This window comes from Emydura macquarii, unplaced genomic scaffold (assembly GCF_026122565.2).
Source record: "Emydura macquarii macquarii isolate MOO-44397 ecotype Brisbane River unplaced genomic scaffold, CSIRO-AGI_Emac_v2 contig_2422, whole genome shotgun sequence".
NCBI lineage: Eukaryota > Metazoa > Chordata > Testudines > Chelidae > Emydura > Emydura macquarii.
Window position 1 is genome coordinate 20484567 of NW_027132559.1, and position 17526 is coordinate 20502092.

Sequence of the window (17526 nt, forward strand, 5' to 3'; positions counted from 1 at the left end):
GATGTAGTGCCACATCAGAAGAAAATGGGTCAGGCAACCACTAAAGGAGGTTGGGAGGGATGAATTGTGCATGGACTGGTTGATGGCTCTGAAGCATCTCATCAAAATGCCTGGAGAATGCTCAGCAGTTTATGGGTGGGATGCTGAACCTCTTCCAGTGGAATCTCAAGGGTGTCTGTGATCCTCCTCAGGTCCTAGAATTATCTATAATCCTCCTGGGGAGAAGGAGAGGCTGGTGACACCACCTCAACTGGAGATGAAGACAATGCTGTCAGCGGATCCAGCGCCACATGCTCTGACAGGGTCTAAGGCTAAACCCTTCTCGGCAATCTCTATGGAAAGCAGGACATGGAATTTCACTCAGTACTGGGGGAAGAAGATAGGCAATCCTTTTCTTAGAGGACTTGTGCAAGATTTGTGTTTTTTTATGAGGGTTTCTCCTTACCCTCGTCATATCCCATTCAGGAGTCCTTGGGTTTATTGGAGGATTCCAAGCTGGAAAGTGTCAGTGCTGAAGGGGCACTAACTGGAGGTTCAGAGCAACAAGATGAGGTGCGGGAGGGAAATGGGCTGCCTGGAGACCTCCATTAGATGCCTACGGAGTCTGAACTCCTGCTTAGTATGAGAGGGAAAGAAGCGGCAGACATCACACTTTGAAGGAACGTGTGACTCCGAGGCAGTACAGGCAGCTCTCATGCAGGTCACTCACCAAGAAGTTCTGAGGGCAGGCCAGAGAGCATTTGACACCTGGAGTCCTGGACATACAAAATGCTCTGACACATGGGGGAACAAAGGGCGGAGGGAACCCTGATCCCCAAACTATCTAACTAAGACTAAACTAAGCTAACTATTTAATAAAAACTATTTAAAATTTATTTACAGAGTTGAAGTCGGAAAGGAACGTTAGAAGGCTACACACACAATGGTTCCCTCCCAGACTGAGAGCAGTAAAAAGGAACAAGAAAGGTGGTTGGGCTGAGCTGCCTCTCATGTCCTCAATTGGGAGCATGAGGCACAGGATGAAAGCACTGACCAGAAGACACCACTGTTAAACTCTTTTAAGGCTTCAGGCACACAGAGCACATGTGCGCACACACAGGGAATACTCATAGGGACCAGCACTCGGAGAAAAACTTTGATAAAATCTGTTGGTTGTGAGCATAGAGCTCCTATTGGTGTCACTGGGAGTTCAAGGTAAAAAGAATGACTATGTCCAAATTAGTGTTTGTCTTTTGCAATGAAGAGCTAAATTCTAAACATTATATCTAACATACTAAATAATAAATATAGGGTTACTATGTTACAGCACTTGAAATCATACCTGGAGTCGAGGGTTGATAGTGAAACTGCCAGCAGTTGGATTCATACAAGCAACATATTGGCAATTATGTATTTCTTTTACAGTTAACTTCTGCCTATCATACCTAGAAGGTAGTAAATATATATAATAATATATTGTAAAATTATATATATATTGTATATACATTATTATAATATGTAAAAATGTATATAAATATAGTAAAATTATTAATAATTACTGTCAGAGCATCATAGGTGTGCATGGCTTAGTACTAGCAGGAAGATGGAAATTCTGACATTTCAAAATTTGTTTTCATCCTGACTCAGGATGAAAATTGAAATTCTGAATTTTGCATAGAACAGAAATGCTGAAAAAATTCTATTTGGAAACAACAAAATGATATTAACAAAATGTTTAATTTAGATGATGTTGAAACAATATTTTATATATATTATATACATATAAAGAATATAGTAGAAACAAAATGAGAAAGTTATAGAATTATAGAAATGTAGGGCTGGAAGGGACCTTGAGATGTCATCAAGCCCAGTCTCCTGAACTGTGGCAAGACCAAATAAACCAAGAACATCCCTGACAGATACAGTACAATTAAGGAGGTAGAATGAGTGTGGGAACATAATTGGTATTTCTATACTGCAGCAGGGACTGAGTCTCCCAACCCTGGTGACGCTGGCATATTAAAAATAGCTGTGTGGACATTGCAGCACCAGTGAAGTTGCAGGCTAGCCACCTAAGCTTGGACCCAAGACATATGGTAAGCGTGAATTCAGACGGCTAGCCCAAGCCTCCTCTGTTGCTGCAACATCCACATAGCTATTTTTAACTCACTGGAGTGAGTCCCACTGCCACGAGGAGTTTGTCTACACAGAGGCTGCAAGCTCACTCCCACCTTCAGTGTAGACATATGCCCAGAAACTGTGTAAATTAAAAGTAGCTAAAATTAGCAGGTTTCATCATGGACATAGAGCCAAAAATATGCTTGGTACATAGGAAAAGAGAAGTTGTTCCATAGGCAGGAGCACTGTGAAAACAGGTGTCAAGCGTATTTAAGAGAAAGCAAAAAAAGACAATAGGTGTGATTAGAAGACCACATCTTGGTTTTTGCAGCATGGTCCCGTGGATGGAGTATGAGACAAGGAATCAGGGAACCTGGATTCTATTCCTGGCTCTGCTATTGACTCACTGTGTGACCTGGGCCAGTCATTTAGGCCACTTTTTTTTTTTTTTTTTTAAAGTGGCCTTTAACATGGGGTAACTTCATTTTTGATAGCCTAAATTTGAAAACTTAGGGTCTCATTTTTAGAAGTGAAAAGCACTCATATTTTCAAAAGAAGGCCAATGGAGATGCAGCTGCTCCATGCCTCTTAAAATCAGGCACTACGTACCTGAAGTTAGGCATCCAAAAATTGAAGCACCCAAAACGAGGGGCTGTTTTGAAAATTTGAGCCCAAACCTCTATGCATCACACTAGATACAAGCATTATAAACAGCACAATATTCAAACATCCAATATGCGGTGATGATAGTGTGGCAAATTGTAATTAACTTGCTCCTCTGAACTTCTTACCTACACTCTGCCCATTAATCTATCATCACTGGGATTACAATTAACATTCCAAAGCTCTGGCATCTTCCAGCAGCCACCAATTTAAAAGTAGTAAAACAAACCAAAACACTTATAAGCTTTTCTGCTCATGAGTAATGCAGCCATTGCATATTTATGCCAATAAACCCTTTACCTCTTATCACAGAGTCATGTATTGTCCTTATTTCTCAGATAGGTCCTGATCCTGCAAGGGTTTACATACATGTCTAAGGGTATGTCTATACTGACGGCAGGGAAGTCGCCGCCGTCAGATCGATCTTTCTGGATCGATTGAGCAGTCAGTGTAGACCCGCTCAATCAATCAGGAAGTCAACGCAGTAAATCCACCCCCTCAAATGGCATAGCGCTGCGTCAACGGGAACATGGTTCTTGTCGGCGCAGTGCAGTGAAGACAGCGCACAGAAGGGAAGCCCAGCAGTCGACGGGAGTTACGCAAGCTATTCTGTGTAGCTTGCGTAACTCCTGTTGACTGCCGCCGAATTTCCAGGTAAATGTAGATCAGGGCTAACTTTAAGCACAAGTAGTCTCATTTAAATCAGTGGGACTACTCACATTCATGAGCTTAAGTGCTTTGCTGGACTGAGGACACAGTTCTGAGTGCTTTCCAGAATCAAGCCCTAAATAAGACAGACACAGATAGATATATCCACACTAATTAGAGTGGGTATATATAGCATGTCACCAGAGTTAATGTAGAATATCAACTTGCATTCTAAGCCTCCTTTTTCAGCTCCTCATTACCACTACCAAATTTCTTTTGGGCTGAAATTTTTCATGTTTGGTCTCATGCCAAAAGGGGTGTGGGTGGTGTTTTTGAAGTTTGAAGAAATTCAGTGCAGTCATTTGGAATTACCTAAGCATCTGATTGTATATTCTCCATATACTCTGATCAGAACTCAAATAAGTACACTCTGGTTTAGGATTAATTTACCAAATATACATATTAAAAACTTTAAAACTATTGAGTCAACTTTCTCCTAACTCAGTTTGTTCTATAGAACTGAGACTTTAAAAAATATCAAGCCAAGTTTAAAGAAGATAGTTTCAGTAGTTTTGTACATTCATAGGGTGGCCAGATGCCTGGTTTTCAACCAAAAAATCTGGTTGAAAAGGTGACCTGACAGTGTTCGGTCAGATCTACTAACTGGACATCAAAGGTCCAGTTATTGCGGATGGGGGAGGTGGGGAGGTACCAGGTCATCACCCTGGCCAGCCTCTACTCAGCAAGGGCCACCTCCTACTTGCGTGGGGTGACTGCAGCTCCCAGCCCTGGCTGCACAGGCAAGTCTCTGCCGACTGAGGCAGAAGAGGGAAGAGGGGAAGAGCAACAAGCGATGGTGGGAGGTGAGAAGGGGAATCATAGAATCGTAAAAGATTAGAGTTGGAAGGGACCTCAGGAGGTCATCCACTCCAACCCCCTGCTCAAAGCAGGACCAACCTCAACTAAATCATCCCAGCCAGGGCTTTGTCAAGCCGGGCCTCTAAGGATCCTATAAGAATCCTCCATCCTCTAAGGATGGAGAATCCACCACTTCCCTAGGTAACCCATTCCAGTGCTTCACCACCCTCCCAGAGAAAAAGTTTTTCCTAATATCCAACCTACACCTCCCCAACTGCAACTTGAGACCATTGCTCTTACTTCTGTCATCTATCACCAATGAGAACAGCCTAGCTCCATCCTCCCTGGAACCCCCTTTCAGGTAGTTAAAGGCTGCTATCAAATCCCCCATCATTCTGTCCCTCTGAAGACTAAACAAAAGTCTAGTTCTCTCAGCCTCTCCTCATAAGTCATGCACTCCAGCCCCCTAATAATTTTTGTTGCCCTCCGCTGGACTCTTTCCAATTTGTCCACATCCTTTCTTAGTGCGGGGCCCAAAATTGGACACAGTACTCCAATGAGGTCTCACCAGTGCTGAATAGAGGGGAATAATCACTTCCCTCAATCTGCTGGCAACGTTCCTACTAATGCAGCCCAATATGCAATAAGGGCACACTGTTGACTCATATCCAGCTTCTTGTTCACTGTAACCTCAAGGTCCTTTTCTGCAGAACTGCTGCCTAACCAGTTGGTCCTCAGTCTGTAGCAGTGCATGGGATTCTTCTGTCCTAAGTGGAGAACTCTGCACTTGTCCTTGTTGAACCTCATCAGATTTCTTTTGGCCTAATCCTCCAATTTGTCTAGGTCACTGTATCCTATACCTACCTTCCAGGGTAGTTACCACTCCCCCCAGTTTAGTGTCCTCTGCAAAATTGCTGAGGGTGCAATCCACCCTATCCTCCAGATCATTAATGAAGATGTTGAACAAAAACCGACCTCTGCACTGACCCCTGGGGCACTCTGCTCATTACCAGGTGCCAACTAGACATCGAGCAGTTGAACACCACCCACTAAGCCTGATGACCTAGCCAACTTCTATCCATCTTATAGTCCATTCATCCAACCCATACTTCTTTAACTTGCTGATAAGAATATTGTGGGAGACCATATCAAAAGTTTTGCTAACGTCAAGGTATACCACATTCACTGCTTTCTCTACATCCATAGAGCCAGTCACTTCACCATAGAAGGCAATCAGGTTTGTCAGACATGACTTGCCCTTGGTGAATCCATGCTGACTGTTCTTGATCACCTTCCTCTCTTCCAAGTGCCTTAAAATGGATTCCTTGAAGACCTGCTCCATGATTTTTCCAGGGACTAAGGTGAGGCTGACCGGTCTGAAGTTTCCTGGATCCTTCTTCTTCCATTTTTTGAAGATGGGCACTATATTTACCTTTTTCCAATCATCCTGGACCTTCCCCAATCACCATGAGTTTTCAAAGATAATGGCCAATGGCTCTGCACTCATATCAGCCAACTCCCTAAGCACTCTCGGATGCATTGCATCCAAACCTATGGACTTTTGCATGTTCAGCCTTTCTAAATAGTCCTGAACCTGTTCTTTCAGCACTGAGGGAAGCTCACCTCCTCCCCATTCTGTGCTGCCCAGTGCAGTAGTCTGGGAGCTGTCTGTGAAGACAGAGGCAAAAAAAAGCATTGAGGACTTCAGCTTTTTCCACATCATTTGTCATGAGATTGCCACCCCCATTCTGTAAGGGGCCCACACTTTCCCTGACCTTCTTCTTGTTACTAACATACATGTAGAAACCCTTTTTGTTACCCTTCACATACCTTGCTAGCTGCAACTCCAATTGTGCTTTGGCCTTCCTGATTTCACTCCTGCATGCTTGAGCAGTATTTTTATACTATTCCCTAGTCATCTGACCAAGCTTCCACTTCTTGTAAGCTTCCTTTCTGTGTTTAAGCTCACCGAAGACTTCTTTGTTAAGCCAAGCTGGTCACCTACCATATTTGCTATTCTTTCTGCACATCGGGATGATTTGTTCCTGTGCCCTCAGTAAGGTTTCTTTAAAATACAGCCATCTCTCTTGGACTCCTTTCTCCCTCATATTAGCCTCCCAAGGGATCCTGCCTATCAGCTCCCTGAGGGAGTCAAAGACTGCTTTTCTGAAGTTCAGGATCCATATCCTACTATTCTCCTTTCTTCCTTTTGTCAGGATCCTGAACTCGACCATCTCATCCCAGGTTACCACCCACTTCTACTTCCCCTACCAATTCTTCCCAGTTTGTGAGCAGCAGGTCAAAAAGAGCACGGCCCCTTGTAGGTTCCTCCAGCACTTGTACCAGGAAGTTGTCCGCAAAACTTTCCAAAAACTTCCTGGATTGTCTGTGCTCTGCTGTATTGCTCTCCCAGCAGATGTCAGGGTGATTAATGCCCACCATGACATCACCATTGTTGTTCTTGCCTCTAAATTTAACCCAGAGACTCTCAACAGGCTTTTCTCCAGTTTCATACAGGAGCTCTGAGCATCATACTGCTTTTTTACATACAGTGCGACTCCTTTACCTTTTCTCCCCTGCCTGATCTTCCTGAACAGTTGATACCCATCCATGACAGTGCTCTAGTTGTTGAACAGGGACAAGGCCACAGGGACCAGAGGAGGTTGTGGTACTCCTGCTAGAGTGTCTGGTTTTTAAATATTAGAAAGTTGGCAACCCTAAATGTTCATAACATTTAAATCAGAAACAAGGAACCTTTTCTAAAAAAAGATTTAAAGGTAGGGCAATTTATTACCCGGGGCAAGAAGCTCTAAAGAGTATTAGCTTCCTCAGTTGGAGCTAATTGAGTCCATGGAATTAGTGATACCTCAGACTTCAATGGTCACTTTCCTCTCTGCCTGTCTTTTCCCCTGAACATCTGAAGATATTCAGAAGACATCAGATGTCATTTCTAGTACATTATATTTCCTCTATGTCCTTTACGGAGTTAAACTGAATCTACCTTAAGAGACATGGGAACAGCACAGATACTAATGCCTCATCCCAGTCCCAGCTGTGATGAGGATCCTTGTAAAAAACATGCAACAGGGAAGAGAAGAGAGACACAGGCCATCACCAAGCTTCCCTGTGCTGTGTAGCTCCATAGGGACATTTGTCCCTAATTCCCTTTTACGGAGACAGAACAAAACATTCAAAATGTAAATACATGAAAAAAGTGAACACATGGTAAAGGAGAAGGAATTGAGATGGCACATTAACTCTTTCAATACTGCCAAACTATATAGGCTTGTGTGTGTGTCCTGGCATAGCTTTCCAGCTGAATGTTGGTATGTTCATTTGTTAGTTCACTTGCTCCCTCCTCACTCAGGTCAGATACAATAGAGAAGAGCACTCTCTGGGTGTCTCTGGTAAGTCAATCAGCAATAGGAACAATTAACTTAAGGTACCCTCCTACATGAAAGAAGTAAAGGGCAAAACTAAGCCTGTCCCAGTGAGACAAGGAAAGATTTTCTGAAAGAACAGTGCAAGAAGACATTAGATTTTCCTTTAATTTTGGATTATCCTGATCTTGATTTTTGAAATGGTATTCTGTAATTAGACACTCATGATATCTTGAGTTAAGTTCTTCAGGTCAGGGACTATTTGTTCTATGTGTGTACAGCACACCTAGCACAATGGGATCGTGGGCCATGACTGTGGTTCCTAGGCACAACCACAATACAATTGTTAGATAATTAAAGGTCCGAAACACTTTTTAGATGTTCCCACCTCTAATTCTAGAACTCAGCTTAGAACTTATCAAAGCAGTTTTAATGAATATTGCAGAAAATGGAGGAAAGCAGAATTTAATGAAGGGTTTACAAGAATTCGAATCAGTGTTCTACCAATTAAGTTAAAGAACTGAGTGAAATAAATTTAGGTGGTTAGTTATTATAGTCACCCTACGGAACTCAAGATATTATCAGGGCAATGAGTATAATAAGATGTTATAAAAACAATAGACATTTATATGAACAACAAAAGTATCATCTGCAATTACACAAGCACGGACAAACATTTTCAAGAGATATCAATCCTCATGCTTTAGAACAGTCCATCCAATGATTGCCTGGAGTTAAGAAATTTCCTCCACAGCTAGCGTATTATGCATATTCCTTTGTTCCCAATTCTGCCACTATAACCATCACAATAATGAAACAATTTCCCTGCTCTATGGGAAATAAAGTAAAATTAAATTACAAGTCTAAAATTTGTGCTAATTCTTTATTGGAAGTGGGGGTGGGGGGTTGGCATGGGAAGAATGGTTACAGATTTTAGCCCATAACAATCATATTTTGATTTAGCATAAAACAACAAGTAATTGCTTACCAATGTCCATAGTCTATGTGCTGTCGAATCAGTGTGTGAGGTTGAATGGTTCCATACACGTCCACTTCAGGCATGTTCATATCATCAATAAAATAAATCAACTTCTTGTTTCCTACAGGGCCATAGTTACAGCCAGCTTTTTTCTCTAGGGTTTTCTCAAGAATCTCTAAAATGTTATGAAGTATATGACAAAGAGTTATGATACTCAAACAGTGCAGAGACTAAATCCAGAATGCATAATTAATTCACTTAGGGCAAAATTAAATCACTTAAGGCCAGATTTTTAAAGATTGCCTAGGTGGGATTTTCAAATGCAGCTAGTTGATTTCAAGGGGAGTTAGGCACTTAGGCACCTAATGAGATTGTCAAAAGAGCCAATCCACCTCTTTAGGTGCCTACGTACCTTTAGAAACCTGGCCATTAGGTCCCAGCCATGTGAAGTGTTGTATGTGGGCAGACTCCTGCACCTTTTACAGAGACTAATTGAAGTCAATGAGGCTCTGCGCAAGCACAGGATGCATACTCCTGTGCACATCATTTTATAGGATCACAGCATAAAAGCAAATTTTCCAAGAGGTCTACTGGAAAGAACATGAAGTTGACAAAACAAACAAACCAACAACTAGTTGTGGTGTATTTGAAAGGTGTATTAGAATTGTAGACTGTTCCCTTAAAAAAATTAAAGTATTTCCTAGTCCTGCTTGCAGGCTTAGGGTGCTCTGTAGGAAAGCATATATTCACAGTCTGGAAAGAGCCAGCTAAGAGCAAGGTAGGGTGAGTTGCTCCTCTCTGCCTTAAGGAGCAGCTTGGTTTCCCTCTCTCTGTTTTTGGTTGTGTGTGTTAAAATTCTAGATTCTAAGAATAAAAGTAGTGTTACACTGCAACCTTCCTAAAAGAGTATTTTGGTTTTTATCTAACTTATCTGTTTGTAAGCCATGAGCATAACATAACATTAGCCAGCAAACTAAGCCAGAGTGTGATAGTTCTCTTTCATTTTCACAACATTTACGTTTCTTAGTGAAAAGCAGCATCATTAACCTTAGAAGCTTAATTCATTAATGTATGTAAAGTGCATTGTGATCGTCTGGCTGAAGGCACCATAATATTTTCCTCCTTATACCATTAAGTCTGAAGCCTGTTCAAATCAAATATCCAACGCAAACCTGCTGCTGGGAAGCCACTGCAGTAGAAAAGGATGCAAGCAGGTTAAAGCTCTTTGGTGGATACTTAGACCATGTAATTGATAGGTGAGGGAGACACACACACAAAAAAAGAATTATGTACAAGATGGAAAATCTAATCATTCATACACCTGAGTTAAATGTAAGCAGCTTTGTAATAAAGGTAATAAAATAACCTTTTAAAATGGAAAAGCAAAATCTTGGATTGTGCAAAGTCATTTTAATAAATATACTTCATAGTAAAATGAGTTTAAAAATCTATAATAATTCATCTGATTTTAGCAGCATTCCCTAAGGAGATAGGGCTAGATTTACAAAAGGACTGAGGTGCCTAACTGTCACTTTAGGTGCCTAAATCCCAGATCCAGGCTCCATTGGGATTCACAGAGCCCCCACTCAGCTGCCCCCAAATCCTGAAGGTGCCTAAACTTGTTTCTCATGCTTCCCGTCTCTCTGGGCCAAATAATTTTTTCATTATTTATCCACATAGGAGCAGCTTCACCATTTTGAGGGGGGAGGGAGAGAATGACTCTGTAGTCTGGTGGCTAGATCGAGGATTCAATACCCCATGAGCCAATGATTATTTAACCATTTATTTACCGAGGAACAGCTTCAACAAAAGAGACTGCGGGAGCCCCACATCAGAATATCCCACAACCCAATAGCTAGTGTTTATTCAACTGAGAGGTAGCAGTGGATACTCCAACCATGGGACTGAAATTTATGAGGAAACTCCTCTTCCTCTTTGCTCCCCCCCCCCAACACCCTTAGCTTCTTGTCAAAAGGGTGCCTAATGCCAAGAAAGAGTTTTTGCAGCTGAGAATCCCAAGTGGAGGGAGGAGTCTTTCTGGAGTCTGGATTTAGGCACCTATCTCGGAGGGGGTGGGTTTTAGCATCTCCCCCCCTTCCTCCCCCAGCTTGGCATCTCCCTTAAGCTATTTTAGGCAAGGAGCCACCTAGCTTGCTGGCTTTTGTAAATCCCATTCTGAGTCGCCTATCTCTCCCTATTCTTTGTATAGGTAGACTAGGCGCCAAATTCAGGCTTTGTGAATCCCAGTGCTTGTCTAGGCAAATCCCTGGGATTTACACAAGGCTTATATTTCTTTGTCAATCTAGCCCACGGTGTCATTACTGATAAGCTTCTCAAAGCATCTGGGAAAGCATTCCTATAATCTAACCAGTTTTGACATCAGACTTTCTCATAATAAAATGATCTGGACTATTAAAAAAAATCATCTTTGGAATTTTAAAAACATTTTTTTGCATACTAAAGTTGTAATGTACCATATTTCCCCATGTATAAGATGCTCCCATGTATAAGACGCACCTTAATTTTGGGGCCCGAAATTTGAAAAAAAATGTATTACGGTAAAAAAATCTACAACCACTGTATAAGACCAGTTTTTAGACCCCAAATTTTTCGAAAAAAGGTGCGTCTTATACATGGGGAAATACGGTATTCACAGAACCATCTCCTATGAAAACAGTGGAACATGTTTGTTAATAATTGGAACATATTAGCAATATAACCATTATAGTAGTTTATTTGCTATTCCTTTTGGGAAACATTAAACTTTTTCAATGCATACAAGCATGAATGATGAGTTAATAAATAAAACTAAAATAACAAATAAACTAACTATGTTTGTACAGGAACACATGAATCCAATGTGCCTATGTGTGGGTGTTTGATATTATCATGGTTCTGACTTATATTAGTTCATTTTGTTTCTTAAATAAACAGCTTGGAAAAAAAAACCCCTCACAAATAAGTCACTTACTACAGTTTCCAGCAGGAGATAATGCATCCCGGATTTAGCTCACTTAGTTTCTTGGCACAGGGGAGGAAGTGCCGCACGTCTGTCAACAGTGATTCTTCTAGCAAATTCAGGAAATGTGGCGATGAGGTCCCAAGGGAACCCCATGTAGTCAAGTTTAGCTAGAAAGATGGCTGCTGAGTGTGGGAGGTAAGATGTGAAGAAACAACAACTGAGGTTCACTGAAGGATAAACCTGAGATGCAGAGGAACCTCAGAATTTTTACAGCTATATAATCCTGGGTTTGGGAGAAGTCTGCTGTAATTGTGATGCTTCTGGCCTTCTGCTCCAAAACCACTAAGGTCAAAGCTTGCCATTTGAGAGAAAAGGTATGCTAGGGAAGATTTTAAAAATACGTTCCACTTTATGTGGCCTTTAAGCTGAGATTTTTCAAAGTTGCTTAGGGAATTTGGATGCCCAGGTCCCATTAAAATGAATGGAAACTAGGTGTTCCAATTCTCTAGGCAGCTTTGCAAAATCTTAATTTCCAGCAATTGTATGGTTCACGACCATAAATAATTGTTTGCAATAGTAACACAAGACAGATAGACAATGAATTACTGCAGACAGTAAATTACTTCAATGTTTTGTATATGAAAAAACGCAGCTCTAACCAAGACCAGAAATCACAAAAGAGACAACAATATTCTGGGCATGTGTGAAAGAATTGAATTCACAGCTGGTTGCAAAAGGGATCACATGTTGCTGAAAATTAAAGTAAACTTGTTTCCATACCTGTCATATGATACTTCAATAACTGAGATTAGTTGTGGGATTGAAGCAAATTGTCCCTTAGTTTAATTTTGAGAGGTAACTGGTAGAGCATTTGCAACATGGGGCACTTGACTTTAGAACAACATTAGAGACTGCAGATCTCTAGATAAGTCATGGAGGTGCTTGTTTATTTTACATTCCTTTTTTAAATTTCTTAAAAACAAGACTGATGGATGTTTTCAAATGGTTATTTAAAATCTGAAGGCATTTGCCTAGTTTATAATGAACTTTTATGAGTCCAAATCCCTTTAAATTTATACAGAACAGGAGTTTTAATTTCATGACAACACCTATTGATGCAGACTAATTGCTGTAGTATTAATGACTGGTGTTGGAAACTCACAAAGTAAACACTTGTGAGGGTGACTAAGTATTTAGTTTACTTAAGAAGTCCCCCCTCCCCTCCCTAAAGAATACACAGCCTTCAGCAGCAGTTGCCTAGGAGTTCCTTTCATCTGAATCTGTTTACAAAGGAAAGTGTTATGCCTGTGTGTTTTAGTACCTCTTTCATGGTTTTCTGCTGCAAATGGCAATTGTTTGCTAAACAAATCCCAATGAGACAAAGATATCTGACACTTTGAGGGGCAGATCCTCCATTAGAGGAGCTATGACAATTTACACCAGCTGAGGATCTGCCCAGTGGGGGTTGGGTGGGGGACTGTCAAATCTCTCCATCCTGCTCTTTCAGAAAAGTACATTCATCTTAGGGTTCTATGTTAACTCGCATTTAGGAATATTTCAGAGAACAGTAAAGTAAGAAACAAGGTTAACTGAAAAATAACTTAGTTGTTTGGCTGGCTTTGGTACAGAAGTAATCAACAGAAGTCAGGAGAACACCTGGGTAAAATCAATGAGAAAATAAGACTCATTGAAGGTTCTTAAGATCCTAGTGATAATCCGGCCCATTGGCAGTAACAGACAGTGAGGAGAATTTTCACTGAAAGTCTAGATGAGGTGACTTAGGCATTTTTGAAATTTTTACCCCGTTGACTCTAATGCTGATGAAGTTTCTAAAAGAGGGAAAAACCTTTTCTTTTATCTTAGTGTGAAATGATAAAAAATCAGCTATTAACTTCTCTTTAATGCTTTTCACAGCTGTGTAAAGTGAATGATGCAGCTCATCTCTTTCCTAAGTAAATATATCATCCCAGTTCATGTTCTCTAGAAAAGAGAGAAGGGCTATAAGCAGCACATCCATTAATAGCTGTACTCTTCTTGTGTTATACTACTCAAGAAAAGAGGAAGAAGAAATGGGCAGATACGGTGAATTTTCTAAAGAATGTCTGATTTCTCCTGTTCATCATTCAAAACAATTGTCAAAAAGCAGAGCACTGCTAAAGTTTCAGGGCATTTTTATATTTGCATTTGCTAGATTTTAAAGAAAATATTCAAACATAACTTGGTGCTCTTCAGGACTCATTTGTTTTAACACTAAAGATTCATTCTAATGGCCTTCCATGCCATGCTAGATTGGTGCCACTCAGAGTTGTAACATGAGACCCAACTACTGGACACACAATTTTAATGTATCTAGTCAAAATTCTTTCCTTTCTCTAACCTCTCTACACTCATAAATATTTCACTGCCATGTTATCCAATGATAATTTGAGGCAGCAGTTCTGGAAAATTCTTCCTAATGAATTTCCATCTGGTAAATGCTGACCATTGTCAAAGCCAGAGAAATGGAACCCTATTACTCAGACAACTTCTATCCTTCTGGCTTCAAATAACCAATTACTTGAAGTGACTCATCCACATTAGGCCTTCTGAGGAGCTAAATCACTTAACAACAACTTTATAAATATATATTTATGTAAGTTTTAACACATCATTCATCCTGAAATACATAATTCATGACAGACAATTTGGTTAGAAAAAAGAGACACTACTTTATCAGCCAGGCACTTTGTAGGTATACAATAGCTTAATAAGCATATAGGCATCCGTGGTTGAATTCTGGTCTCCGTCACCAAAAGAATTATGCAGGTTTCCTATATTTTGATATTTATGAAGGACTTACTTTGTAGCACCGACGATGTAGTGTAGTAGTTGAAGGGAATATTAGACATCGTGTAGTCATCAGAGAGAGCAGCAAGTCTATCCCCTACAAATACTGTTTTTCCTACTCCTGCATTTCCAACAAGCATCACTGGTTTACCTTTCTCCAGCAGCAAGTCAGTAAAGTATCTGAGACGTGTGGTCTCAGATGTGTGAACAAGGACTGCCTAAAACATCAAGAGAAAGAGTAGCAACAGTTTTTATTTCTTGCTTAAATTAATATGACACTTAAGTGATCTTTTCAGTTTAAAAAAATATATATATGTAGATATCTGGTCGTGGCCCCATATATATAGCTTGGGTTGAATTTTAAAAAGGCTTAAAATGGGACGTAACTTTCTGTTTTTCTCTAAATGTAAGCAGATTATTGATGTGAAATGTCACACAGGGGTAATTTTTATGCCCTTTGAATGTTCTGAATACTTTTTTATTTATTTTCATAATTTTAATAGGAAGTCTTTGAAATTGGACTCTAGCTGAAATCTATCGATGGAAAGCCAATGTTAAAAAACACTACACAAAATTTGTAGAAAGGTGGATGTTGAATAGATTTGATGCAATGGGTAAGGTTTTTTTTTTCATTTGGAGTTATATTAATTTTTCACTGTTATTCATCATAATGGAAAGCTTATGTTCTATTGGTTGCCAATGGATAAGCTTTCTGCACCATGAGCCCATAAAAGATTCTCTGCTAGATAATCCCCCTTTTTTCTCCCCCTCCAGGAGCTACACTTTTCTGTCAGACTTTATCCTACAACAAAGAAGGTTTTATATGTGACTGCTACTAGCTTAAAATGTTTTTCAGCAGCAGCAGCAGCACACTTCTATTTCCCCACATGTCCACCCTGCCTCATAAAAATCCTACTTTCATTTAGGCATTTAAAAGACCCTTAGGAAATTAATACACAAAAAAACTGTTGTGATGCATTTGAGATTGCTGCACATATAACATATCTGATATAAAACCACACAAAATAAGGAAATTAAAAGTTAAGATAACTAGTAGTACATGCTTTCTACTCCTCCATCCATAGGCACACACCTTATCACAAACACAACTATATATACACCACAAACCATCCACCACAACCTTAACTCTAATCTTTTAGGAATGCCAGCTTTCCATCACACCCTGAATCAAATCTACTCCTTCCAACCACACCAGCTATCCATAACTATTAGTGTTGAGAGAAAGTAGTTGACAAAAGAGTATGTGCAGAAGGTTGGGGAGGGGAGGGGTTACAGTTGTGGTGTGATAATTATAAATCTGCCACTATCATAGAATTACACAACTATAGGGCTGGAAGAGACCTCACGAGGTCATCAAGACCAGCCCCCTGTGGTGAGGCAGGATCAGTTACACCTAGACAACTTCTTACAGATGTTTGTCTAACCTGTTCTTAAAAGCCTTCAATGATAGGGATTTCCCCAATTCACTTGGCAGTCTATTCCAGAGCTTCTCTATACTCGTAATTCGAAAGTTTTTCATAATATCTAACCTAAATCTCCCAGTTGCAGATTATGTCCATTACTTTTTGTCCTACCTCGCTGGAAATGGAGAACAATTGATCATCCTCCTCTTTATAATAGCCCTTAACGTAGTTGAAGACTGCTTGGTCTTTTTTTCTCAACACTAAACATAACCATTGTTTTAACCTTTTCTCATAGGTCAGGTTTTCTAAACCTTTAATCATTTTTGTTAGTCTCCTCTGAAGCATCTCCAGTCTGTCCACATCTTCCTTAAAATGGGGTATTCTGTACTGAACACAGTACTCCAGCTGAAGCCTCACCAGTGATGAGTAGAGTGGGACAATTACCTCTCATGTCTTATGTACAAAACTCCTGTTAATACACCCCAGAATTACATTAGCCTTTATCACAACTGAATCACATTGCTGACTCATATTCAATTTGTGACTCACTATAACCCTCAGATATTTTACAGCTGTACTACCACTTACCAGTTCTTCCCCATTTTGTAGCTGTGCATTTTAATTTCTTTAGTGTAGCACTTTGCACTTGTCCTATATTCAGTTCCATCTTCTTGATTTCAGACCAATTCTCTAATTTGTCAAGGTGGCTTTGAATTCTAATTCTGTCCTCCAAAGTGTTAGCAACCTCTTCCAGCTTGGTGTCATCCACAAATTTTATAAGCATACTCTCCACTCCATTATCCAAAACATTAATGAATATATTGAATAGTTCCATATACAGGACAGAGCTCTGTGGGACCCCACTAAATATTTCCCTCCACTTTGACAGTGAACCATTGATAACTACTCTGAGTACGGTCTTTCTTTGCACTGTACTCAAAGAGTAGTTATCAATGGTTTGCTATCAAACTGGGGTGGGAGGTATTATTTCACGGGGCATTGTGTCAACTAATTTGTGTTTGTGCAGTGCTTTTATATTGTAAAGCAGTATGTAAGTGCTAAGTGTTATTATTATCCCCAAGTCACTCAGATATAGGACTATGGACCCAATAATAAAGATCTACCCAAATACTTATATTTGGAGAATGTTATTTTCAGGCATCAAAGAGGATATTCAAATCAATAATAAAAATTTAAAAAAAAACAGTGCTCATTCATGCATGCCTTCAGCACACGTATATTGTACCTGTAAAGGTGTTTCTGGATCCGTATCAAATTTTGGAACTTTATCCGTCCAAGGCAAGAATTTCCTAGTCTTTGGGTCAAGATAATAATCAAAAATTGTACCCTGGGATGGAAACTTCACTGCTTTCATCTCCTTGAGCCACCAGTGGCTGAATTCAGCTTGATGATTTGACAGCTATTAAAAATATTACAATTGATTGGTTATTTAGTTCTTTAAATTATTATGGTTTACTGTTATGTTTACAGCATGAAGTTCTTAGAACATGTAAATACAGATGCTTATAAAAAGACTCAAAACCAACACTGCAAGCGCACACAAATTTGATGATTGTTTATAACACTGAAATGCAATAGTAGTAATCAAAGGCACTCTAATTGTGTTTAACTGAAGGCATGTGGACCTTCTGATTGAAGCGGCTGATGCTGAGTTTATACAATTCCTTT

General features: G+C 40.0%; 1 protein-coding gene across 1 annotated transcript in view; it reads right to left on the reverse strand.

The window, feature by feature from the left end:
* DNAH11 (dynein axonemal heavy chain 11) overlaps positions 1 to 17526 on the reverse strand; it is a 261889-nt gene that overhangs the window by 138521 nt on the left and 105842 nt on the right. Inside the window, 4 exon segments of the mRNA XM_067562084.1 lie at positions 1322 to 1424; positions 8635 to 8800; positions 14427 to 14631; positions 17084 to 17257. Of these exon segments, the coding sequence (XP_067418185.1) occupies positions 1322 to 1424; positions 8635 to 8800; positions 14427 to 14631; positions 17084 to 17257 (648 nt within the window).